General features: G+C 37.3%; 1 protein-coding gene across 1 annotated transcript; it reads left to right on the top strand.

Moving 5' to 3' along the window:
* The first annotated feature begins 198 nt into the window (after positions 1 to 198).
* On the top strand, positions 199 to 27273 carry ube2h (ubiquitin conjugating enzyme E2H). Its single transcript, XM_015391622.1, has 7 exons — positions 199 to 483; positions 18333 to 18409; positions 20809 to 20883; positions 20966 to 21005; positions 22671 to 22723; positions 24894 to 25022; positions 25106 to 27273. The coding sequence occupies exons 1-7, from the start codon at positions 431 to 433 to the stop codon at positions 25228 to 25230; spliced, it is 552 nt and encodes a 183-aa protein (XP_015247108.1). The 5' UTR covers positions 199 to 430; the 3' UTR covers positions 25231 to 27273.
* Positions 27274 to 27846: the final 573 nt, after the last annotated feature.

Here is a 27846-nt window from a genome sequence, read left to right as displayed (position 1 = left end):
AATAAAAATGTTGAACTAATGATGTTTCAGTTGAACTGGTAGGGACAAGTAGGTCGGTCCAAAATTTTGTTAGGGACAGGTTCCTATGCTGTGGAAAGTTGCCTCCATTGTAGAAACTACAAACATGGCCATATATGGTGGCGTTTCTTGTCGCACATATATTGCGTCATTCGCGGAGGGATCCCTGCTTGTCAGAACCATGGTGAGATCGCAAAGAAGGCAGTGAACGGGAGAGAGACCTAACGTATAGCTCCAACCCTCAACAGCGCTGAGACGGAGACACTTCACCCGTGAGGAGGTTCTGTCGTGGACATCTCAGTAAAACAAATGTTAACTTTCGGATAATATCGCCTGCTAGACTGCCTAGCGTTCCTGGGAGCTGGCTTTCAGCTGACTTACTGGCGTTCTGCGGTGGAAATAGCACAAAAAAATGTCGTCTCCGAGTCCGGGTAAAAGGCGAATGGATACTGATGTGGTGAAACTGTATCCTTTTATTAACTGAACATAACAGTATGTGTTCATGTATGCCTGAGTCCTGCCTGAGCTGTTTAAACGAACGCTGCTCTGTAGTCTGCCTGTGACTAAACATATTGGAATTTATCTGTGAATTACTGCTGTTTTGGTGTCAACAACATTTTGTTAGCAAAGCCAAATGTTAGCTATTTCTGTCCTCAGCTGCTTATCAGGACAACTCCATTAGCCAATCACATCGGTCACAGTTTCCTGTAGCATTTCTACACAATATGTGGCAAACGTTAGCTTAGCTTGTTTTTGTGTCTATTTGAAAACCATGTCTCCATGAAGCTGGTGTTCTGCTATCTGGATATAATCAATATTGAAGCACTAACTCATCCATGACTACACGAATCACCTTGTGTCAGTTTGGTTTCTTTGTCCAGCTTGCTTTTTTTTTTTTTTTTTTTTTTTAAGGAGGTGGGAGTTGAGTCAAACTGCCCCCTCAAACGTTTACGCAGCTTGTTTACATAACGTAAGGCTAACTGAAGAAGCTTTTTGTTTTTACTCCAGCAATAAAACGGTTGTCGTCGTTGAAGCGACATTCTTTCCGTCTATATTTAGCTGCTTTTTTCCAGCTACACGTTGTAATTTTGTTGTTAAAACGCAGCAGAGCTGTGCTGTGTAGTCTGTTGGTTAATTTCAACATCAAAATGGCCACCTGATCACTGTATCTCACTCTTCTTCCACTGTCTCGTGGCTCATTGCTGTTAATTTAAATGGCTGTTTTTTTCGTTTTCGTTTTGATTTTAGACCTTTTGAGCTACAAAGCTGCATCTAGTTTGTTCCCTACTTTTTTTTTTTTTAACCGTCCTCAACTGACTTGTTGTTTTTTTGTGCTGATGTGTTTTGGCTCTGACAATACAGAATTGTGCTGTTGAACCAGAGCATCAAAACAGGTTTCCAGCCCCACAAAATGTTCCTGAACATTATGAACTGATAGCCCATCTCTCTCTCTCTCTCTCTTTTTTTTTTTTTTTTGTTGTTTTTGTTCCAGCACAGTGAAAAACCCAGCTAAGTGATTGGACAGCCTGTTACTATCCGGAAACCATAAGGAGGAGGGGCTTAGAACAGCTGATGGGATGGCAGTGGAGCTTAGTCAAATAAGGGGTTTGGAGTGGGCTGGTCAAATGAAATAAGCAAAGGTTGCCCAAACAGGTTTAACTGATTGCTTTATGGGGGGGAGACAACTATTTTGTTTTAAATTCAAAGCTACACTTAATTTTTTTTTGTTTTTGAAATAAAGTTGAGACGATTGCATTTAAATTTTTCTTAAAAAGCTTTTGCTTCAATGTAGCTGCCTCTATAACAAATATTAGTCTATTTTGGTGTCAGTCAGTCTGTGAATATATTAAATTCTTGCCAGAGATTCTCAATTAGATCTAGATCTGGACTTTGACTTGGGCAGTTGTGCACTGGAGATTCTTCCTGCTATTCGGTGTAGTACTGCATGTACGTTTAGAAATGCTTCCCCAGGACCAGATCTCTTGCAAACTTTTCTAGGTTGTTTCAAAGCATTGCCTTGTATTTGCAGCCACCCCTCATCTCCTGAAATCTGACCAGCTTCCCCTCAGCATGGTGCCATCGCTGCATTTTGTTGCGAGGCTTGCATGCATTTCTGGTTCTGTGCCTCACTCACTGTTTTGCATATTGGCTAAAAGGCTTCAGTATTGGTCTTTTTTGACCCGAACACATTCTTCCCCATTTTGCACTGTTCTCCCTTACGGCTCTCTGCAAAGTGCATTTGGGACTTCTCATTGCTATCTTTACGGCCAAATCTCTTCTTTTTAAAATTCTTTTGTTGAAACTTTTTCCTGATGTCCAGATTGGTGAAGTGCATGACTAATATTGTCCTATTAACATATGACCCAAGCTCTTGTAGCACCTCCAAAGTCACCATTGAGCCCTTGGCCACTTCTCTGGCTAACATGTTCCTTTCTTGTCTTGTCGGTTTAGTTGAAATGCTGGCATGGCTGCTTTGCGGTTGAAATAAACTGCTTCTTTGCTAGATTGGAAACTGCTATGTGAGCTATTCAAACCTAAGGACATTTTTTTTGCTTTTTTCTATGTAGCCCTGCTTAAAATGTTTTTGCTAAACTCGCTCCCTTGGATTTTGTTTAGGGGTATCAAAATAAAAATATGCTGTATTTGAAATGTTGAGCTATGAATTTCAGCTCTCCATGTCTTAATAAATGTTGGCCTGTTGGATGGATCTTTACTACCTTTTCTACCACCACCAAATGTGAATTATCATGCAACAAATATGGTAAAGCTCTTGGTATCATGACAATAGGCAGGGAGAAAACATGATTCTTGAGTTAAAGGTGCTGGGTATTGAGATTGATATGGTATCTTAATACAAAGTAAGATTGTAGCCATGTTATCATTATTAACAATCTGATCTAGCTTTTGAATTATTCTTTCTTGGGTTTTAAAAACATTTATAAATGAAAATGCATGTGCTGTTTGTGAAGGGGTCTAAAGCCGACTGGAAAGACGTGTTTGAAAGTCAAAGAACCATACATATAACCTGACAGCAGCCAGATGCATGTCTCGCTCCGCCCAGCTCCACTCACATACATCTGGGAACCCGCTCATTGAAAGTGATTTCCCCAACCGAATTTATGGTCTGTCCAATCAGGACGCAGGGTGGGTGTGTCCTGGAGTGGAGAAGCGACCGTGAGATTCCAACAACAATGGCGGCTCGCATTGAGGAAGCAAGCGTTAGCATCGATGCTGCTATTTCTTCTGTGTTGTCCAATCTATCTGATATTGTTTAATTAAAAGAACATCAGAGAACGGCTTTGAAGGCTTTTGTTGGTGGAAACGATGTTTTCGCCCTTCTCCCGACCGGATTTGGCAAGAGCTTGATCTACCAAATGGCTCCTCCTCTCACAGCGTCACGGGTTAGCTTCGGTGTGAGTGGTTGAAATAGCACGTCAATAAAGATGACAGACAAGTGGCTTATCCAATCATATGCAAGGAGTTTTGATAAGGCCCAGCCTTCAGTAAAGGCAATTCCTATGGCGGGTTCCCAGATGTATGTGAGCGGAGCTAGGCGGAGTGAGACATGCATCTGGCTGTTGTCAGGTTACCATACATAGGCTTCAGCTCAAATGCTTTAGAATATGGAGGAAATCTGTCAGAAGTTGCTTTACCTTCATGTAGTTTACTAATGCCAGCTGATCAGCTTGACCAGAATACTCACAAAGCAGAATTTCCCCTTTTCTTTTCTTCTACAAATGCTTTCTCCTCAGCTGTGTTTTAACTGCTACCTTGTGTATTTTCATCCCAAAATCTTCACATCAAAGATGTTCCTCTGTGTTTGGTTTTGTCTAATTTCGGTCTACTCCAGGAGGCATTTTGTTGCATTTGCTTATGACAAACTGCCCTTGTTTGAACAAGTTTTTGTTTCTCCTACTTGACACCCTGTGTGTTTATTGCTGACAGTTGTGACAGACAGCTCAACTCCCCCCACTTTTCTAAGTGCATAAAACCTTGCAGTAGTTGAACAGCCACTGTCCTCATGCAGCTGCCTGACTGACAGGCTGGATTTGCAGTATACCAACTGCTCAATTCTGCACAATGAACTATGTTTTTTTAGCAGAGCATTCTACATTAATGGTCAGCAGCAAGTGTTGAAGGGACAAGCATGTGCTTGAATGCCAGACCTAAACATGAGCGTTGCTGCCTCTATGGGGAGTTTTTGGTGTCAGAATTAAAGCAGTTTGCCTCATTATGATTTGATTTCTTAAATGAGGGGATAAAAATGAGCTAAAGCCTTTCTGTGGTGCCTTTTTTGCCCCCTCCTTGAGTGTAACTGCAGCCTGAAACTACTTTTAAGATGGCTTCAGAGAGGTTGTACGAATTAATTTTCTTTGAACACAAGAGAGTTAAGGATCTGGAGCGGAGGCCATGTGGGAATATTGTCATGATAAATCTCAGAATGACCTCAACGTGCAACATCAGTGGTTTTTAAGCTTTTTTTTTTTTGCTTTTTTTTTCAAAGCTAGGCTTCAACTTGCATTCCCATCTTGCTTTATATTAATAATATCATTGCTGCTTTGATCATTTCTGATTTTTGCACAAAATTTCTTCATGTTCTTTTACTCCTTTTAAACTGACATCAGAGATGTTCAAACTGAACCTCTTAAACCTAAATTTGACCCTTTTGTAAGTTTGATCCATGATACAGTCCGTGTTGCTCGTAGATCTCTTTGGAACACGATGTTCCATAATGAGGATCTTTGCAGATCGTCTCATTGTAAAGAGCTTTAGGTTCAGCTTGTTGTGTAGGATTAGCTACGACTCTCTACCATTTGCATGCTTTCATAGTAATAGTTGTTGAAAAAGTTGCTGTTTGAATTTGAGGACATTGTGATTCATCAAGTGACTGGGCTGTGGTAGAAATGCTGGCAAACTAGAAATGCTTCTAATGGGATAAATTTTTTAGGATCCACAAATTGGTGACTTAAGTTTTTGCAAGTTTCTGTCAAGTAAATCCACACTGCTTATTAGCTTCATTTGAGACAACTTAATGACTTTTCAGGTCAATGTAAAGCGATTGGTGCATAATGATGCTCTCTACGGGGTGCATTTCTCCAAAACACACCTATGTAACGGAGAGGATCGGATCCGTCACTGAAAGAGTCATATGACCCAGACTGCAGCTAAACAGCAGTATGAGCTCCATTCTGAGTGCTAACTTAGCTAAAAGTTGATAGGCAGCAAAACAGAAGTGACACTTAGCCAATCAGACATATTTTTGGTTCTTTCATGTAGCATTTATTCTAAAGGGATGATTATGGGCCTCTTAATTTTGTGACATTGTAGTGTTGCTAATTGCTTTCAGTTGCTAACTGAAAGCTGACTTTGTATTTAGTGGGGATTTTATTAAAAACAAATCAACCCAAACTAGTACATAGTTTTAAGATGGATGGTTAGAATTAGTATTAATTTTTGTTGTTGTTGTACATTTAGTCCTGCTGGAAGGTGAATCTCTGCATCTGTCTGAAACCTTTTATCGCCTCCTACAGATTTTTCCTCCAAGTATCTCCCTTTAGTTAGCTCCAATAATCTTCCATCCAACAAGCGACATGCTCCCCCTGCTCTGCAGTAAAAAAAGTGATTACCGTGTTTTGCTGTTAGCTTTCACATGCTGTTAGCTTTTGCAGTGGCGACAGTGGCGTTGGGTGCAGGAGTTTCCCCTTCAATCGAAGGGTTGTCGGTTCGAACTTTGAGTGTCATTGTGTCCTTGTCATTGTATCAAAGACACTTCACCTGCATTGCCTACTGATAGTGGTCAGAGTGGTCAAAGTGCTGTGTAAGTACAGTCCATTGACATAAGTTTATTTGCAGGCTCACCTGACCAGAGAACTTTCCTTCCAGTTCATGAGTTTTGGCAGTTTTTATTTCTTGCCACCTTTACCTACAAACCAGATTTCTAGAGTGCATGGCAGTTTATTTCACCATATACTCCAACCTGAGCTTTGGACCTCTGCAGCTTGGTTTGAGCTACCCTAAGCTATTTATGGTGATTGAACAACAGTTTACGAGATGTTCTTAGCTTGGATAATTTTTTTTTTATTTGTTCACCACAGATCCCCCCCCAACAAACCTGTGAGTCCTTCACATAGCTTAATTTATACATGTATTAAATTCTACACAGCTGGATCCCATTTACCTGTTACATGATTCTAAATGAATTGTGTTGCACTGGATTTTAAATATTTAAGTCTGATAATAAAGTTTGACTGCAAATATGCATTAAAAATATTTTCCTGTTTGACAGTGTTGAAATGTCTAAATCCTTTATGCAGAGGACTGTATAGACGTTCCCTTTTTAATAATTTATGGTCACTAATTCTTTTAATCTCAGTCCCATTTTGCTCAGATTCTTATTTTCTTTCGAATAGCATGAAGACGTGTCTCTCTTTCCATTAATTAGATCGTCATACAATGGGAAGGCGTGTTAGGATGTTCTGTGTTGCTGAAATTACAAATCATCCTTTCCTCCTTGTCTGCTGGAAGATTTGACAATGATGCAGTGGGGAATGGAGGGGAGTTCCATGAAGCATGGCCAACCATCATTTATATTCAGGACTGTAGGGATTTACCAGGGAGCGGTGCTGCATCTTTATTCTGTCTTTGTGTCTATCATATTAACGTCACATAATTCAGATGTTTTTTATTAGTCCTCAAAATACGCTCCTTTCTTGCCTGTCTGTATTTTATTAACCTCCCCCTCCATCCTTTCCCATTTGAGCTGGATTCCAAGCCTGCTCTCTTTCTCCGCTCACCGCTTCGGCCCCATTGTGCTCTCTAAACGTGACATCCGGACAGCATCAGCGGTGGGTTCTTTTTGTGTTTCACATTTACAGCAGCCCCGGTGACCTCCACCTCCTGCTGCTGTGTCAGAACGTGTCACCCAGTCACAGGCAGCTAATCTACCCCCCCTCCCCTTGCACCATTGTTGTTGGATTGGACAAACTGCAAAGAGTTAGCAGCAGTTTTCTGCTCATTCCTGAACAAGCGAGAGGATTGGAATCAGCATTTTAGAATGAGATAGTTACAGCACAAGGATGTTATAGTTGATATAGTATTCAGGTAGGACTACAGCTTTGAGAATAATGAATTTTTGTTGTAATACTTGAATCTTAATGGAGTCCCTTTTATACAATTCCATCTAAAAGCCGCAGATGCAAAGTTTCAATCTCTTAGTCGGTTTCAATCTAAAATCAGCTCTCTTCTACACTTTACCACATACCTGCTTAGGATGAGACATTTCGACATTACTATGTTTCTCAAGCTTCTGTATAGAGAAAACTATTTACCAGCTACAATTATAGGATGAACTGAATCTACTATATTAGGATTTGATTTGGAAACTCAGTAAAATATTCAAAATGGATAAACTGGGTTCTGTATGACTGGAAATTCAGTTTGTCTGCTAAAGCACCTTAAAGCAACAGTTACTATGAATTGAAGCGTTTTGAAAATATTAGAGTGAATAGAGCTGAGAACTTGTTGATATTAATGTATTTTAACTATTTTGCACTACTTTGTCTCACTTAACTTTTTGCTTCAGGAATGAATGCACCCCCAGAAATGGTTTATTATGAAACATCAAGGTTTAACACAACTGTAAATACGGGGTCACTATATTAGGAAAACAATATGATAGTAAAATGATCTCACAATAGTCCATATATTGCTCACTTTTGCCCATTTTTAGTGTGCTTCCTGAGTACTGCAATCTGTTACATTTAAACTCATGACATTTTAGATGCACCTCTCAATAATTACCACCCTAATTTTTCCTTAATCTCTATTAATTGAAGCTGTTTTTTAAGTTTTTTTTATATATTCATTAGATTAACTAAGGACCTGCTTCATTACTTGCTCCTGTGATCACTGTTCAGTCAAATACTGGATGTTTTTTGTTCAAATTTTTCTGCTGTACACTTTATCATGTGGGCCTGCTAGTATCAGGGGAAAAAATCCTACTGGTAATTAAATATATACTTTTTAAACATGTAAAGTAAAACCATAACCTTGTATTGATTCTAGTTTCCTCATTTTAAACAGTTCCAGATTTTTTTTTTCAGTATTATTTGAATCTCTTTATGCGGTCTGTGTCTCTTTCTTTAGAGGAAAAGAAAGCTTTAGCTGTTGTAAAACGTTTAGTGGGATAGCCTGGCTGATATTTGATTGACGGTCTTATTTTGTGGGTCCTGGAGCAGTTTATATTTCACTGGAGGAGATCTGAGGCCCTCAGTGTTAATCCCACTGTGCTTACAGTGATGCTTCCTGCACGCATGGCTGGGTACCCACAGAAAACAGATGGACTGAAGTTCCTGATTGTTTTGCTATTTTTCTAATTCAGTTTTCTGTTATCTGGGAGCTCAGCCAGGTTTTATGCTCTTGCATGCAGGATAGCCAACCATCAGGTATTTTGTAGGCTTAAATATTCTTTTTTTTATATCTATAAAGACCCTTATCCAGAAGACCACGCCAGAATGTCCACACCCTATCTGTTAATCAGCTCCTGTTCATTTCTGGTCTGGGTAGAGCTGATAAATACCCTCTGCTTTATTTTTAAAACTACTTTCAATTGCAGGTTAGCTGTTCCTTCATTACACAGCTGGAAATCTCTCTTTTGTCGTCCAAACCAGACAGCAAACCTCGTCTGTGAGGTTTGCTCATTAGGCTGTAGCCTCAGACTTCGGGCTGTTGTGTCTCTTGCCCCAGCTCAGTTTTGCGTTCATTAATGATCGTGTCATTTGTTCCTGCACGCATGAGGCTGAGACGCACACGTATGCACACAAACACACTGACGGGCCCTGCTTGCTATAGCTGTAAATAGACTGTTGATTTAGTGAAGGGCTGAGAGGAGGAGCAGCTGAAGGATTCACATTGGATTGCAGTGGGTGGGCTCTCATCTCTCAGCAGTGAAGACAAAGAACTTGGCCTGTTCATGTCTGAGCTGCTTTAGCTCTCTCTGGGAGGCAGCCTTCAATATATTTTGGTTTTCATCTAATGGATGAAAATCTACATTACAAAAAGAGTTTCTTTTGGGGGGGTTGTTGAGTGTCCGTCAATCTATTTTATATTACTTTTTTTTTTTTTATAATTTAATGCTAAGATGGGGCGTCATTGATCTCCTTGGGGTACATTATTCTGCATCTTTTAGTGCACTGCAGCATTGATCAAATGGTTATTCTGCTCCTGCTCCTTTTTTGTTTTGTTTTTAGAAGGTGTAGTTCATGGGAAAACTCCATAATTCATTATTATTTACCTTTCTTTTTTTCTGAGAAAAATGAAACAATTTTGTTCACAGTTAATTTATTTCCCATCCAACCTTTAAAGTGAGTCCACCACTTCATCTGCCAGACATTTACATGTGGACCTCAGTGAGTCAGGCCTTTGAGGCCATATGTCCATTGATATGTAAAACCTGCTGCAAGGTTTTCTTCTGCACAGCCCACACATGCTGGCCCCATCATCAGTATTCAGACACCAGAAGTGTCTGAAGGAGCTGGATGCTTTGAGAGTCGGTTTGAAAGTTGGGAAATTGGTTCCTGCTTCCAGTTTGAGCTCAAACTTCTGTTCTGTGATCCAAAGATAAATTGTTGAAGGACATGTTTTGTTGTTTTCCTCTATGAACTAATTGTATTTCTATGCTTTTATGTGTGATTCTAGAAATATGACATGCACCAGAGGCTAGCTTGTATAATTTTTGCAGGTTTATTGTAGTAAAGCATTTACAGAGCTATAAAGATATTAAAGATGCAAATCTTTTTTTATTCAAAAAAAAAAATAAGAAGGAAAGCTTCATATTCCCACAGTTAAAGCTGTGCTGGTTGTATATTGTGGTCATATTTTAAAGATTTATTATGATTCCTAATATAAATCAACTTTTTTGCATTGATGGTGGGACGTTATCGATTAGTTCTTTTGTGATATTATAAAATTATTACTTTTGGGTATTCTACCTTAGTATGGTATTAACTTGAATAATTATAATAGGTTCAGCTGCTGGGGAAGAAAAAAGAGGAAAAGTTTGTTCAATTGTAACCTGGCAATAAAGTTGTTTGTCAATCAATTTAGAGAGACAGGAGAAGTCTGGAATGTGCCTTTAAATTTTTCCAGCTCTAGATACGTATGGACATAATAAAGCAGAATATAGGACTGAATATCTACACATTGTCTGATTTAATTCCCCTAAAAACAAAAATATGTATTTGTTTAAAAAGTACATTCCTTACACACTCAGGATTTTTATCATTTTAATCCAGTTTCTCACTCAGAAACCACAGATAAAAGCAGGTGCTTTCTTCTAGCTCCTACAAATGTTAAATCATGTTTAAAATTTCTGCTTAAATCTATAAACTGAATATTCTGAAAACATTGTCACTTTTTTCAGAAATGGAAACTAATATCATTAGATATAGAATGGCATATTTTAAGCCTTTTTTTGTCATTTTGAAATTTGAAATCCTAAAATTCAATGTATTAGTAAATTTAGAATAATGTGGAAAAAGATTAAAATATTAGCAACGCTTATTGTTGAAGCTTAATCATCCAATTGATTTGAAAAACACTTGTAAAGGTTTCCTGAGGCTCTAAATCGTCTCTGGGTCACTAAGCTACACTAACATGTGAGTTCCTGAAGAAAGCCATTGACAACCTTCAGAAGGAATAAGCTAAAGAAAGTGTTTGGAAAAAAAAACGGGATAAACCTAACCTTTAAAGGTTTGTTAAAAATACATTCCCAATTTGTGAGCTTCATAATAGAGGGCCAGCATCCTCTTTTCAGCTGAAAGTCAACTATTTCATTCTGGTGGAAGGATGAACATGCAGAAAATCCATGATATTTGAAGTCTAGTGTGAAATTTCATGTTCTATGAAGTCTATGGTCAATGAAGGCATCTACGGGAACATTTTAAAACAAATTTGATTTCAAGGGAAACTGCAAACTAACATGATGTAACCTTCAAATAGTATCTGTGGAAGTTTTTCAATAGGAAGACTCAATGATGCTTAATTAATTAAAAAATGTATCAAAAATTAGGCACAACCAACTATTCAGAAGAAATCAACATACCCTTCAGAAGATTTCTGCTGGAAATCCTTATTGATCTCATGTAAAATTTAAATTTCTGAAGATTTTCATTATTTTAAGTCAATCATTTAAATTATTAGAAATAAAGGCTTCTTATATTTTAATGTGTAATGGACATTTTGAGTTTCACATTGTGAAACTAGTGGCAAAAATACTAAACTCTATTATAGCTGTAAAAAAAAAAATATTGACAAAAAATTAAACAAATTTTACCGTCATTTGTAACTTCTAATTTCTTTTATTTAAAAATGGAAAAACTCAGTCATTCCTGCTGCAACAAAAGTTCGAATCATGACAAATTACAAATGCTTTCTTTACAATTTGGGTTTATTTTTAAGAAGTTGGTACATATGTGCAGAATAAAGGGCAGCATCTTCTCGTTTTGTTAGCAAGGGTAGAATGCTGAGTTATTTTTAACTAGCTGCTAACAACAGCTGTCTCCATAGAATACAACAATACAAAAGGAAAAAAAGGCGCAGAAAGGAGGAAAAGGTGCATGAAGTATAAACAGTGCATTCAGATATATACAGTGGATGGTAAAAATAAAGGAGAGATTTACAGTAAGGTAACTTATATACACACAATATGTTATGTACACTGAAAGGTGGCAGTTAGAGTGTGGTTTCTGGTTTGCTAAATAGATTAATAGTATAAGTTATTACAGTGTAATTACAGCAGGTTATATTGCAGTTGCATTTTACAGTCTGGTAGCATAGATACAAGTCTATACAGCAGAGGGTTTGAAGCTCGAAACGGTTTCATCAAAACTTAATTGAAGCAGTTAGAAAGGTCTGAAAGGAACCTGGAGTTATAACTTGTGGAACCCCCTTAAATGGCTGTTTTAAATGTTTATTGTGCTGAATATTACCTTTTGACGTGCACAGATGTAGCAAGCCAACATTAGCTGGCTCATTAATTGGGTTAGCTGCTCAGAGCATATTGTTGACTCCTTTCCATTACTGAGCTGCAGCCCAACTGAGCTGGAAGGTTTTTCTGGGTTTTTTTCCAGCATTTCTCCTTATTTACCGGTATGTCTTGGAGTTCTGGTTTAGTGTCCAGCAGCATTGCCTGGGCCTGCCGTTCAGCCTGCTGCTGAAGGACGGCCATCATGCTCGCTCCAGCTCGGCCTCTGTTTTCAGGCAGCAGTTTGAACAGTGTGTACTGTCACACAGTAATCTACTTTGCTCAGTGACACACAAAGTTGAATGCACAAACAGCCACATTTGAATACAGGATTGGACTTTAAACGGAGCTGCATGCAAAGTGAACACTGGAAAAGATTTAAAAGCAATAAACTCTAAATAAAATATGCAAACATGATTTTATTCTCCTGAGGGCAGTTTTTCAACTGGTATCTTTTAACTTGCATGGAAAGAACATCTTTCTGCATAGTTTTTTCTTCAATAAATGAATCCTTGTTTCTCCTAATTTTTTTTAGATCTATATTATGGCATTTCTGATGATATTGTTAGATTTTTATACAAGTTATACAGATGTGAATTTTCATGGTTAATCTCTAAGTAAGGATTATTAGCAGGCATATTTCTAGTTCTAGTTCCTGTCAGTTTTCTTGAAGGAAGCCTACCTGTTGCTTAGACCCTGACGACATCTGCTGCGTTTCCTGCCTTTCATCTGCAAGGCTTTTCATTGTGAAGTCTGGCTTTAATTTGTGTTTGAGGCAAGGAGAGTGAAACAGAGCTCTCTGTTGCAGAGTTCCTCATCTTCACTATGAAAATCTGCTCTCTGCTTCTCTCTCTGTTGAAGCTACGTGTCTTCCCTTTTGAGAAGTTTCCCTGACGCTAAGTCCTTTCTTTCAGTTAGAAGCCATCAGACATGCCCTATAACTGCTCTGTTTGTCTAAACGTTTCTTTTACATTGCTTTGGCTTTATCTACATTAAATATAAAAGTATAGAGTTGAATTCTCTCTTTAAACAAACTGTTTACCCCAGTTCAGTTTTTTGGGGGAAATGGCATTCAATTAAAGGCTTTGGTTCAGGGTCCAGTCCTGACCAACCAGACAGACTAAGCTGTATTCAAAACAAATCATTCTGGAAAGGAGCAGTTGGAGCCTGATTTCAAAGGTTTAACTAACACAATCAGTGCAAACAGGTTAGAAACAATCAGATAACAGCTGTGACACAAAAACATTGTTATGGTTGATTTCTTTGTTTTTGTTGTTTCTACACAAAAGGCTTTAACAACAGCTTTGTAAAGTTTAAAAGGTATATCCAGGGCATGATTAAAACATTACTCCTCTGTAAGCCGCAAACTTGATCATTGCCTACTGAAAAACTTCCACCTTCTACACTATGATTGGTCCAGTTTATTTTAGACCAGAGAGTCTGAACCTTCCCAGACCGACTTACGCCCTGTTTAGTCAGTCTGGCTGGCCAGGCGACCAGGCGTCACCCCGTAGTTTAATCTGGAAAATGATTTTATCATCTCGAGAGTTCTAATAAGTACCAAAAAGATTTTTTTTCTTATTCCATCATCTAAAAAATACATGTTTCCATAAAATAGCCCAAAGATTTATAAATGTATTACATATCACTAACTGTGCTTTAACTGATCTGTATCTAGTGAAAGATTATCCAGCCATAATTTGACCTGGTAAACTTTTACAGGTTGTAAAACTTAAGCTGATTTAAGTTGGTCCATTAAATAAAAATTATGTCATCTCAGTTTGTTGGATGTGAGGAGATAAAAAGAGGCAATGTTGAACACAGTTTAATTAAGAAACGTTTAAAGAAAAACACCACTGCATTGACTTTTAAAATGAACTTTTTACAAACACATTCTCCACCCATATAAAATAAAATATACCTATACATAAAACAGAGTTGTGATACTGTAAAACTCTTTGCTGCTACAGGATCAACAAACAGTCTCTAAGAAGGCGATCTTTGAGTGTACATGGCACCACATTGTTTGACACTGAGCTGTTTATGGTCCAAAGTCGTGTTTGTTTTCTCTACTTGGAGAGACGTTGAGAGGGAGCTGATATTTTGATCCTTGGGTCAAACAGGGATAGTGGCTTGAATGGACCAGAATAAAAACAAACATATCTCCACTGCTGCTGAAGAAGTCATTTACTAAATATTTCTGCACACAATTCTAAAGATGTGCTGTAGGAGTAAAACAATTTAGAACTGTTTATTAATATAATCATAAGTAAATAGGTAAACCTCGGCAGAGAAATTTCCTTTGTTATTTTGTTGGTGTGATATCTACAAAATTACATTTGTTTTATTTGGATTTTATATGATACATGAACGCAAAGAAACAAAAGAACTGGTGGCTTTCCATGTCTTTATTTTCCTGAGAGAAACGTCTAAATCTTTGGACAGGCCTTTGCATTCATAACCTGTACTCGGACACGCAAAAAAAAAAAAGAAATCAAAAATAATTAATTTTGCACAAACTTGGGGACTGATTTTCACTCTAGGAAAAGTAGATATATTTGGATTAAATGAAAAAAAATACGAATGTGAACAAGTTTTAAGCAGCTTTGTCTCCCCATGTGGGATCGGAGGATGTGTGCATTTGTTCCTCTGACTTTACTGGCCCCTTCGCATTAGATTATGTGTGTATATAAAAAGATATTGACCCGGTACTATCCCCAGATTATGATTTATACTAATCCAAGTTGGAGGATGGAGAGGCCTTATAGTGGGACGAGGAATCAAGAAAGTTAATTAGCATTTAGGACAAAACAATACAGAATCTTTTGTATGTAAATGTCCTAAAAACTCTTTTGGTGCCTAATTATTTTCTTCATATTCAGGGTACTATACATTTATCAGTCACTTTTTGACGCATGCAGCAGTTAGGTGGAAATTCCTTCCTTTATTGTATTATTTCAGCAAATAAACCAAGAGATTCTCAAAGCTGTTTGCTCTGCAGAACGTTAAGATTTCTTTTTTTAAGGAGCAATCCTTCCAAAGCAGCTCTACCTACGGCTCACAAACTTTAAAACCCAGAGCTGTAATTTTCCGGAGATGGATATCTGCCACAATTTTTTTTTTTTTTTGAAGTGTAATGCAACACTTCAAAAGGTGATGGCAAGATGTTATTTGCCTTGTAAGAGAAGTGACCGCCTAGAGCCTCGCTGGCTGAAATTAAAGGCCAATGAGAGAGAATATCTGATCATGTGATGAAGAGAGAAAAACAGATCAGCTAAAATGTATTACTTTAGGTTCAAACTTGCTCGCCACACAGTAATCTTAATTGATGCTTTGTTGATGGGAGGGGTGATGTGAGGTAGATGGAATGTACCTCGTCCTGCTGTACTCGGTGTCACATGGAGAGGTGCAGTTCTAATAAAGCATGGGCAGGTTAGGAGATTCTCATGCTATGACTAGCTTGTACAAAATAAATAACAGGTTGTCGTAGTTAATCATTGAGATCTCTGTGTTGTGAAATTTTCTGATTGCTTTTAGTAAAATATATATGCTGGGTTTATTAATACTTTTCCAAGTTTAACCCCGAAAGATCTTTGACGTAAAAACTGAATACATGGATGTCCTTTAGTGCCATTTGCATGTCTCAGTTATTTTGATGCTAAACGGCGCACCTGTTGAATTCCTGCCTTTGTGATTGAAGCGGACAGTGTGTGCTTAATAAGTGTTCAGTGTTTTAAATTCGAATCGGTATTGGTCACCTAAAAGTGACATCAGCAGGCCCGTGGTGTGGGGAATAAAAGCGTTCTCATGTCGTATATGACTCTATAGCAATTTGGAGTTGGAATGCTAATGTTTTTGAGGTTGGCGATACATTAGTTTAGCATGCAGTTTATTTGTTTACCTAACCCGTCAAACCCGATCATTCCTCCCACTTCAAACAGTTCCTGGTCTGCCACACACGTTTTGTTTAAAATAATAAGTTTTGTAACTTGCCCGCTGCATACATACGGATTGCACTTCTTTAGTTTCATGGACAACACATTTTTTCACACCCTCAAATTTGAGGTCAAGCTTTCCTTATGGCTGTATGACTCAGCCAATGTATAACACAGCCAAAGAAATAAAAAAAAAATACAAATTTTTATTAAATCTAAATAAAAAGACCTTAATTATGTATATACTGTTAAATATAATAATAATTAACCCAAGCCTACTAAGACTAAATCTTTTTCTCTTAAGAGTCAAGTTTTTGTTTGTTTGTTTTTTTCAAAGATGAAATTTAAGCTACTTCAAACTATCTTTCTTGGTAAACAATAAACTTCATCTTCGATGTATATCTCTTGTTCTCCATGTCGGTTTAAAATGTCCACACTGTAAATTTTGTGATCTTGGTCCTTACTGTGGATATTTTTTTACATATATCAGACTTTCTGCTTCTACTGTCAAAGAGTATTTCTATGGACAAACAAAATAATTTTTAAACCTTGAAAGCAGCACTGAGGTACATGTGTTGACAGGACATCTAAAGAATATTGTTGCACAGCGTCAGGAAAACATAAACTGTTGTTTAATACTTTAGCTGTAATAAATAAATATCCTTGCCATGTAGAATTCACTTGCATCCTATTAGAATTATTAATAGGATGCATGGAAAATCTTAATGAATATCGTATCGTCCTTAAATATTTCTTTCAGTTATGTATTTTGTGCTTTCTATTCATTTGAATCATTCTTTATATTTATCCCAGCACTTCTTTAGTCATGCTCATGGGGAAAATGTTTTTAATGTATTTAATATTTGCATCACTGCCTAGAGATAGTGCATAGATATTACAGTGTTTTTGGACTCTAGAGACCATATTGACCATTGGCCAGTTTTTAAAGTATCTATTGGATGATAAGACAACTATTACTAAATAGATAAGCACACATTGCCCTTAACAATGAAGTGTGATCCACCATATTAATAGCTGAAACTTAATATTAAACTGGGGTTATTATGACCAAAGGCTTATAAATCAGGTTTAACTACATTAGGAGGAGTCCTGTTTTTATTGTGGAATCTATATCTATCGATATAGATCAACCTCATTATTTAATGGCTCCCCCACCTTTTCACAGTGCTATCTTCCAGTGTAACCGTCACAGCCCATCCCCCTCCACAGCATTGCTGCCCAGCTCGATCTTCTATTTGTTTGCAGATTTGCTATCACACCAGTGGTTTCACTGTTGGTTAAACGTCTCTCCGTTCTTATATCCTGCTGCTGAATCTAAACACTTTGCTAGTAGTTTAGAACTGAAAGACTTGTTTCTAACAGCTTCTGGGGTTTGTTTTTTTTTTTTTTTTTTGTTATTGCTGAGCTTTAGATGAAGGTTTCTTTGAGTCTGGGATTTTTAGGCTCCCGGACTCGAGTTAACATCTGAGCACAACGCTTCCCCTTCTGTCTGAAAGTGACACATTTACTTGGTGAAGCCAGGGATTCATTCTGCTCTTAGAAGATTCAGCTGGAGCTTAAAATAACCTTCAGTTCAATTTAACCATTTGCTATCTGATGCCACTGATAGGATACAAACTCAGACATGAATGACAACATCCTGAAGCTTTGCGTCTGATGTTTACCACCTGTCTATGGAAATGACTCGGATTATGGTTATGGGCCTTTTTTTTTTTTTACCACAGGTATTTAATGCCTGATTTATACCTCTTTGTTTTGTTGCTCTCTCTGCTCAAAGGAAAATAAAATAAAAGGTATTTTTAGAAGAGCAGAAACTAGAGGAAACATTTACATTTTAGTTTTTTGATTTGATTTTGTTTTTTTATGTGGCACAAGCCACATAAGAATAAGAAGCTTTCTATTAGTAAATTAACACCAGCTTTGTGTTTATCTTGGTACTACTTTGAGCTTTTTTCTACTAACACAACTTTCTCCTGAGATAGATGTATGATAAGGTTTTGGATAACATATTATGGGCTGAAGAAAGCTTCAACAGAATAGCTCACCTTTTTTCGGATACTAGTCCCAACAAATACATTTCCTTGCATATATGTGACACTATTAAACATATTTTCCTTCTGAAATCAGCATACAATATAAAATGGGAATATATATATATATATATATATATATTTTTAGTAAAAGCAGTTGAAGTAAATGTATAAAACGGGTGTGCTTTTTGTTTTTCTTGGAAACCATATTTCAACCACATTTTGATGTTTTCCTGTTAAAAATGTTTGCATCTTGATCATTTTGTTTGTCCAATCACAAAGCAGGTTTCCTTAACAACCATTCAGCATCGAGAGCAAGCATGAAGTCACCATCCTCAGTGGACTCAATGAATTTGTAGTGAAGTTTTATGGACCACAAGGAAGTAAGTATTTCTGCTTCACAATTCAGTCCTTTTTCAACCACATTCTCTCCCCTAAATTTAGTCCCGTTTACATTGTTCTTCATGAATTAGAAAAAGTTAATCGTCTTATAGAAAATTCTCATTAAACACCAAAGTTATTAAAATGAATTTAAATATGCATAACATCTACCAACCCTTTTTTTATACTAAAAAGAAAAACTATTATTAATATCCCTAGAGAAATAAACAAAGATGAACTATTCACTTGTTTAAAATAGTGATTCCCAACCAGGGAATAACTATTAAATCCTCAAATTAAATGCTCAGATTAAAAGATTAGGTAAAATGGTTTTTATTTTATAATCAGTTATTGTACGTTCCACTTTTGGGCAATTATCAATACTTTTGACTGAGAGGGGGACTCATGGTAAGAGAAAATGCCAAAAGGGAAACACCAGTCGAAAAAGGTTGGGACCCACTGGTGTAACTATTACTTTTATCTACTGGGACTTAAAAAATAGTTACTAAATGTACAAATTATTTATTTCCGCATTTAACCACAATTATGAAATTGAGATCGCTTTGCAAGAGGGACTTGGCCTAGATAAAAGCAACACAGTGCACATGCAAAGATCACACATCAGAGTAGTATATTACAATGAGTACGCACAGAAACACCTGATCTCTAGATTAGGAATACCAAATTTTGCAGATTAAATTCAGATTTAAAAACTGTTCCATACTACAGGTGCTGAAAACCCAAAACATTGCCTTCCTAGTTTAGATCTTACCCTTGGTGTCAGCATCTTATTACATTTTAGAACATGCAGCAGTGACGGAGCCAACAGGCAGGTAGGGATGACCTTAATAATCTGCTCTAGAGCTGTTAATAGGTAGGAAATCTAAAGGGTTTTGTTCTTAGTTTTTGTTTGTTTTTTATTACTGTTATGCACTATCAAACATGCAAAGACATTAAGAAAGGTTAATTAGTATTTGAAATTGATATGAACAGAAAAGCAAGACTTACCAAATCCTTAACCAAATCCTAATAAGAGCTTCAGTTTTACAGTCAACATTTTCTTTAAAAGACAAGTAACTGTTTAAAGATCCTAAAAATGTAATTTGTTGTTAAAGTTTCATCAGACTCTGCTGATCTTGCTTTTCTTAAGGCAGTGAAAAAGGCAGTGAAAAACAAGCATTTTGGTCCTTTGAAAGACAGAAGGAACAACTGAGCTGTCGTTGTCCGTTAGAAGTATGTCACAGATACTTTAAAATGTTATAAAAGTAGGAAAAGAGCACATAATTACTGCCTCATCAGCATAAAGGTAAAAGTAGAGTTCAGAGAACTCTGTGGTTTGCTATGTTTATAATAAGAACATATAGGACCGAACATACCTTGTGGAGCTCCTTAACTTATTGAGCACAAGATTATACTTTTTAAGAGTAAATTAAACAATCTTAAATAATGCTGGTTGCTTTATTGGTCAGCCTGTGTGCTCAGGTTGCCAGCCATCACTAATAGATTATCAACGACAGCCTCTTACTTAGATGGAATGATGTGTTCTTTTAGTTTCCACACCTTGTCAGACACCAACATACAATATTAGGGAAAGGTTTGGCCATTTAGCCAGGTAGTTTTTTTTTTTTTTTTTTTTTTTTTACAATGCACTTTAAGCCATACAAAACAGTTTGATGCATGAATTTAGCCGTTTTTTTTTTTTAAAGGTAATTAAAAATGAAACAAAAAATATATGTAGGTATCTTAAGGGTGGAAATGTAAGACCTGTGATTTAAAAAAAACAGGTGGTTAGGAAAGTAAAATGAATTGAAACCAGACCTTAAGCCACAGATAGTAAGATAGAGTGAAGCCATGGCTTTATCAGCAGGAAATACTTCCTCCTTATGCTGCTCAAAACATCTGTGGCACACTGGCCGTCGAGCAGTGGTAGGAAAAAAGGGGAAGAGAGTCTTCATGATGCCTCTAAACTGTGCTGAATTAAGCACTGCAGCTATTTTGTATGCTGACATATGTGCTCATTATGATCCAGGCCATTACAGGCCATTCAGCCACAACAAGTCTGTTTGCAGTCGTCTGTGTGCTGCTCGCTTCAAGTACATGAGGGTCTTGTTACACACAGCTATTCTGGGAGAGCAGCACACTAGCTAAAATCACTCTCGTTCCTTTTCAATGTCCATGAATAATCCGAAGAGATTTAAATGTAAAGATTTCTCCAGGCCTGAAATGCATTACCCTATAAAAGGAGCAGAGCGGTAGGGCACAAAGTTCTGTTGTTGGGAAGAAAATTGATGCTATTTAGCAGCCAGAGGATTGCCTAAAGGCTGGAAAATGAGTTAAGTAAGTCTATCTTGGGTGCTCAGAAGACTTCCTTTATCATCTTCTTTCCTCTTGTCATGCACAGCGCCATACGAGGGAGGAGTGTGGAAAGTGCGAGTAGATCTTCCTGATAAATACCCATTCAAATCGCCATCAATAGGTAGGAGCTGTGCCTTCTCAGCTTTGATTAGGGATGCTTTTAACTTTGACTGCGACTGTTGATTTTTACTTTGCTTTTTCAGGATTCATGAACAAGATATTTCATCCCAACATTGATGAAGCGTGAGTCCATTTAAGTCATATATTCATAATAAAGGCTTTCTTTTTTTGTTTTGCTTATTGAAACCTGGTTTTATATTTCACAAAAAAATATTTTACTACATTTTGCATTGAAGCTTATCAGCAAATATAGAGACGTAGTATTACCTGAGACTCCTGGGTCCTCTCATGTAACAGGCTACCTGTATGTTTATAGGTCAAAGGACTAACATGGTCATAAATAAAGGTGGATTTTATGTTTATTTTAATCATCATCCTGCTGCAGAACAGATTTCTATTTATAATTTCTTTCTATCATTTAAAAACAACTCATGATCTCTTAATGATGCCTTTTAGAGAGAAACGTGACCACAGCATCTCAGTTCCTCCACCTTGCCCTACAGTGGGAATGAGCTGTTACTGTTGCCATGGCTACAGGGTTTAGCCAGTTTAGGCTAGAAGCTGCTTATTTGTAGCCGTTTCAGGACTCTAAAGATGCATACACATCTGCCTCACTAGAGTGGCATGGTTTCCTGTTGTCGTTAAAAGTCCTGGTGATAAGAAATTTATTGGATTACTAATTGAATTACACTGCTCAGGTTCAATGTAAAAAGCAAAGCTTCATGCAGAGTTAGTAAAGCATAGAGAATGTTGGACAAAGCTCCTCATGATGTTTTCTAATCATTCAACAAATAAGTTTTTATTTTAAGCTAATCAGATTTACTTCGCCCCTTTTCTGTGAAGCATTGATAATGTGCTTTGTGTTAATATGGGGATAATCTGCATCCAGTAATGCTCCAGGTCGTCTTTTATCAAGAAAAGAATTGTCAGCAGCTGTGCACAATAAAAAAATAATTTCTTCTTTGCACAAGATGGATGCACCTGACAAAATCCAAAGCATGCAGCTCTGGATTTTGTCACAATAATATAAGCAGGTACATAGAAATATGATCATGGTAGAATTTGTCTTTAAATCTTAGTTTGCACATTTTTTGTAAAGTTAAGGTTAATTTTTTCGCTACAACCATCTAAAATGCTTCATATTAGCTTGCTGTATCTATTCTAGAGCAGCCTGGATTTGTGTTTGGGATCATTGATGTTTGACACCTTGTTGTGTCCCAATTGTATTAAGTTTGAAGGCCTCACCTTGACTCCAGTTAATGAGTCGCTGGGAAGCAAGGACGTCTGGTTGGTGTAAAACTGGTCTAACTGGATGGTGACATTGGTGTGTGTGAATATCATAGAAAAAAAATAGCATTGGGGGTTCCTGGATTGTCCTAGAACAACCTCAATAACCTCTTATTATCTAAAGGAAGAGGCTCAGGTCAGACAGCTGAGGTTCAAACATAGTTTATTGTTTCACAAGGCTAATGATCTAAAACGATCAGAAACTCGTGTTAAACAGCTAAGGTTAATGCTGTAGAATTGAAAACCCACCAGTTAAAATTATTTCAACTGATTCTGCCAAGAAGACTGGTCCCATACCAGAGTTGTGGTGGTTGTGGTCCAGGTATATCTTGCTAAGAAAAATTCTTCAGCTGTTAGTGACAACAATATATATATCTTAGCCTGTATGTAAACTAATTATGAAAAAAAAAATAATTAAAGCATTTTTTGTCTGTTTTGGAAGAAAGACTGAGCTTCAAAGTGGTAAGCTGGCTCATAACTTGACTCTTTCTTGCTTTTCAGGTCAGGAACAGTGTGCTTAGATGTCATCAATCAGACATGGACAGCTCTTTACGGTAAATGGCTGCACATACACACACGTTTAGATTAAATCCTCCCACTCAGACCCATGTGGATAATTTTCAGTGATACAATCAGTGTAACAAGGGAAAAAAAGAAAAAGCAGGTCTTTGAGCAAAGCAGGCAGCCGCTGTTGGTCTTAATCTACTTACTGAGGGAAAAGTAAACGCTAATAACGTAATGCTCTCACCCACCAAGGTCAGGAAACGTTCACCTTAGACACAGATGATTCACAGTTTCCCAGCTGTAAGATGGTTTGCTCTTATTTCTTTCGCATTAGTTTCTTTTCATGTCGTCGCCCCAGAGCTAAAGTGGCTATTGAATCCTGTTAATTATAACTTATGTCCTCATATGAGAGCTGGATTGGAGTTTACAACAACTGAGCAGGTTGGCAGAAGAGCTTGATTGGCGTTTGTGTTTTGTGCTTAATTTTAGAAGAATGGAAACCCTTTGGAGAGGCATGTCTGTAGAATATGGCAATAGACAATGAATTGGCTGTAATGCTTTCCTGCAAAGGAGGAGATACTAAATATATTTCGAAAACACTTTTAAAAGAAAAGGGAAACTGAACAAACCCAACAGTGACACCGAGTGGTAAAGTAGAGAAATGCAGATTCTTTTGAATTTGCCACCAGAGTCGAGTCTATTTTATCTACTGACTATGGATTCTAAATACACCACCTTTCAAAGGTATTAACACCTTAACTTTTTTTTTTTTTACATCTTTTTTTATATTAGAGCCACAAAGGGTTATGTGATAAACCACCAAAATGGTGTTTAAATGGTAAAATAAAAACAACCCCAAGGCATTTTAGGAGCACAAATATCAGAAATCTGTAAAGTATTTCTGTTCATTCCTCTTTACTTTGATAACCCTCAGTGGAAACCACCTAACTGGAGAGACTAGGACCCCTCCATCTGCACAGACAGGCAGGCAAGAGAATATTATCCAGCAGGGCAGGAGCTGCCGAAATGTGGCTGTTTCCTCTATTGTCTAATTTGATGGCTATAGTGTTGGCATGAATAGAGAAGCACTATAAATTAAGTTTGTTTAGCTGTTGTTGATTTTTTTTTTTTTATGTGGTTCAAAGTTTGTAATAAGCCAAGTTTGTAAGGGGATACTGAAACTTTATAACCAGCTAACCATGAATTGATGATTGTGAAATAAATTCAAGAGCGTTAGATCATAAAATAGTATCCTAAGTTTTAAACATCTCAGCATAAAATCTAGACATGGAAAGAGACTCCAACTGTGAAACAGCCAGACTCAAACTGACAGGCAGGGTAAGAAATTCATTAGCTTAGAAAAGCAGGCAACAGGATCACTGCTTAACAGACGGAGAGAGAAGAAAGCATTTCTGTAAACATTGCTTGGCAACTATTGCAGGGAAATACTGGAAGACCAATTGAGGGCTGCAACAGACTTAATGCTGTGTGGAGTTTCACCTACTAACAGGAAAACCACCTGAAATAGACACACTGGGCTTAAATGGAAGCTCAATGAAACTGGCCTAGTCAAAGTACGGTCTTGTTTCCAGTTGAACACATTTCATATCTTGAATATAGCCGTCGATAGATGCTTTCCATCAGTGAATTTGAGCTGTTTTCTGAATAATGGACAAAAATAATGTGAAACTCATAGGACTAAGAATACTTTTTAAATGTTTCAAAGTGCTGGAAGCCCAGATTACTGTTTTTTTGTTTTTGTTTTTTTCCCCCTCTTTTTCATTTGAATCAAAGTGACCAAAATCCTGATTGACACTTCACTTTTATTATTTTATTTATTTATTTGAATTAGGACAATACACTTTTATCATCATGTCAGCTTAATGTATCCATATATTTATTTTTAGAGTGAAAACAAACGCAAAGATAAAGTTAGAATAAAATTTGGTTAACAGGCCCAAGGAAATGGATCAATTGACTTGTGAACACATGTCTGGTTAGTTTTCAACCAATATTTCAAGGAGATTTTAAAACTTATGCTGCACAGCTAATAACATGAGAAGGCAGTGTGTTCCATGACTGTGCTCATTTAATGGATGCAACCGTTTGGCCAATATTGGTCCTAAGCTGCTGTTACCTTTCAGACAGTGTGTCTCCTACATTAACCTAACAGTTAACTGACCATTAATATCACATTTTGTTTCTTTGTTTTATGCCCAGATCTGACCAACATCTTTGAATCGTTCCTGCCCCAACTGCTGGCTTACCCAAACCCCATCGACCCCCTTAACGGAGATGCAGCTGCCATGTACCTTCATCGGCCAGAGGAGTACAAACAGAAAATCAAAGGTTAGATCTACTAAAGTTGCAAAGAAAAAAATGCTCTGATATTTTTGTAATGTATGTTTTTTTTTTCTTTCTTTTCTTTTTAGAGTACATTCAGAAATATGCAACAGAGGAAGCTCTAAAGGAGCAGGAGGAAGGGACCGGTGACTCTTCATCTGAAAGCTCCATGTCTGATTTCTCAGAAGACGAAGCCCAGGACATGGAGTTGTAGTAATAAAAGGGTTCCCGCCCAATCACTCCCTTCCTTCAACCCCCACAGAGACTATATTTGATTTCCTAACCGCGAGAAAGCAGACTTATAATATTCATATTTAAACAAGTTGATTTTTTTTTTAATTTTTATTCTTACTACTAAACAAGGATTTTTATGAATATATAGCCTTTGGTTTGTTTTGACAGAAGCCCCTTCCTCTCTGTAGTTCTTCTCCCCGATGGCGTTCACAATCTATGCTGCATTTGTCCGATATTGTACATTTTCCCCAAGCCTTCAAATTCTCCCTGCTAATTTGCCGTTTCCAAGCAGTTTGGCCAGCTTGCCAAAGTGCTCCCATCTATTTCAGACAGTATTTATAAAGCAGGACTTGATAACTTGGAGACAAAAGCGGGCTTTGCTTGCAAATTTTAAACAAACCCAATCTGCAGTTCTCCCTGTCCCTCTCTGCTGTGCTGGTAGCTCTGCTTCCAGGTCACTCGCACTTTCTGACTGCTGTCGAGGCTGAAGCAAATGGGGCGAAACCCTTATTTTATTCAGGTTACCAAACTCTATTTTAAGACGCACAGGTCCAATAGACTCTCATGAATAACTGCAGAGTGTTTGCTAAGCATATCTTTGGTAACATGTTAATGAAGAACAGTCTGGAATAACAAGGTTTCTTTCAGTTTTAGGTGCTGTGTTGGATGTTACATATTTTTTGTATTAGTTTTTGACCTTCTTGGTGTAAAAAAACAGCAGATCTTGGAAAACAAATGGATGCATGTCTCATTACAGGAAGACATGGGTTGCTTTGGGTAATTGATTTCAGCTTACATCTTATTTGGTAAAAATTAGACTACAGTCTTTCTGTAATCTGAATCTTGCTTTTGTTCTGTTTTATTTTTCTAGAATAAAATGATCATTATAAGTCAGAAAGCAGGTTGTCCCCCTTTGCAAATGAAAACTAGCGTCAAAGTGAGTTTTAAACTGCAAAGTTGTTCTGGTTGACATGAGTGAAAAAGAAGAGTGCCCTTTGTTCCTTGGTTTGTGTGTTTGCTCCATACAGGTTAGTCCGTCTCACATTCCGCTGCTGCTATCCGTACCCTCCGTAATCGGTCTGACCTGTGCTGTGTAACCCGACGAGAGGCATTCTGGATCTGGTTGCAGATGGAATAAGACCTTTGAGAAGGATTTTACGTAGACAATTGGCATTCCTCAACCTGATAGAAAAGATATTTGTCTAGTTGGTAAAGAACATTAAAACGAGTGAAATTTGGTGCAAGTCTATTCCAAAACATTGATATTTAGTCAAATATTTATGATTTATCATATGTCAACCCCCCTTCTGTGCCTCATTACTGCATCAAGGAATTCAGTGGCAAAACCATGTCCCTAAGAAGCCATGGAAGTCTAGGATTATTCTTGTATTCTAGAAAAGCACATTCTTTTAACTTTTTTTTTCTTGGTGCAATTCAATTTTGATGTCTTTGAGCTGACAAAAAATGATTTAGAAGTGACCCAGGTTTATCATAGCTGATGTTTGAAGTACAGTTACCTTCTGTTCTACATCGTGGTTAACCATATTTCACCTAGGACGTATAAAAAAAAAAGCAGCCATTGTTGAGCTTTGTTTTCGCTACAGCAGGATAGATAGATTTGTAGTTGGGTAAACCTTCCTGATAATAAGACATTCTTTATTCATCTGATTTTTCACGCTCATATGACCATATAGACGAACCCACTCGAGCTTGTACAGTTGAGTGTGAGCGATTTCAAACTAGGCAAATTTTATTTTAAGCTATAGTGATTGTGATGGGTTTAACTTGTACAGAAAGCAGAAATGTGGCTCCGATCTTTTTTTCTATCAGACTGTTTTTTCCACTGTTTTGTGCTCTTAAACGTCAACACATTTGAATGCAGAGACATGACTTTGTTTTGTATTGTTTTCAGTTTGTAACAGAGGATTTACGTCTGCAGCTCTGTGGAGCTTTTGGCAAAAGTGTTCAGTTTCAAGATGTTCCATGTGTCCAGGTTACATACGGCTCTTCACCCTTACAAAGAGAAAAAACTTTTTTCACTTTTTTTTTATTTAAAAACTGACTCGTCCTGACTACATGTTAAATTTGTTTTTTTAATAACCCAGGGTAAACATGAATCAATACGGAGATTAAAATCCTCCTTTTCCTTTGATTATCTCTCCGTTTGGATCTGCAGGTCAAATCTGTTCATTAAATGCATCAAAATTAAGAAGAACGTCAAATACATCATTGCTCTTCATTTGAGTTCATTAAAATACCGATATAACATCAAAGGGACACCTTCGTACTGATAATCCTGCAATTCTTTAGCTTTGTGTCGGCTATAAAACAATTTACACATTTTTCCCCCTTTTGCATGTTATTGTCTTCAGGGGGAAACTATAACTTTGTCCAAATTGTCTTTGGAAACAAATACTGGCTGGAGTTGTAATGCTTGAGTGCTGCAGCTGCTGTGTAAAACCAACTATGATGCAAAGCATTAAAGGAAGTTTCTCTTGCTTTATCCAAATAAGAGACGGATCACTTCTTTTTTCCTTCCTTTTTGCATCAGCTGAGCATTAAGGCTTCTAGTTCTCCGACATTGATTTCCATCTTG

This window comes from Cyprinodon variegatus, unplaced genomic scaffold, assembly GCF_000732505.1.
Source record: "Cyprinodon variegatus isolate N-32 unplaced genomic scaffold, C_variegatus-1.0 Scaffold552, whole genome shotgun sequence".
NCBI lineage: Eukaryota > Metazoa > Chordata > Actinopteri > Cyprinodontiformes > Cyprinodontidae > Cyprinodon > Cyprinodon variegatus.
The sequence above is the reverse complement of the archived record's forward strand: the minus strand, read 5'-3'. Positions and strand labels throughout refer to the sequence as shown.

Coding starts and splice junctions, on each gene's coding strand:
- ube2h (XM_015391622.1), top strand. CDS start 431: ATGTCGTCTCCGAGTCCGGGTAAAAGGCGAATGGATACTGATGTGGTG. Junction 21,006..22,670: donor CATCCCAACATTGATGAAGC/GTGAGTCCATTT, acceptor CTTGCTTTTCAG/GTCAGGAACAGTGTGCTTAG. Junction 22,724..24,893: donor GACATGGACAGCTCTTTACG/GTAAATGGCTGC, acceptor TTTTATGCCCAG/ATCTGACCAACATCTTTGAA.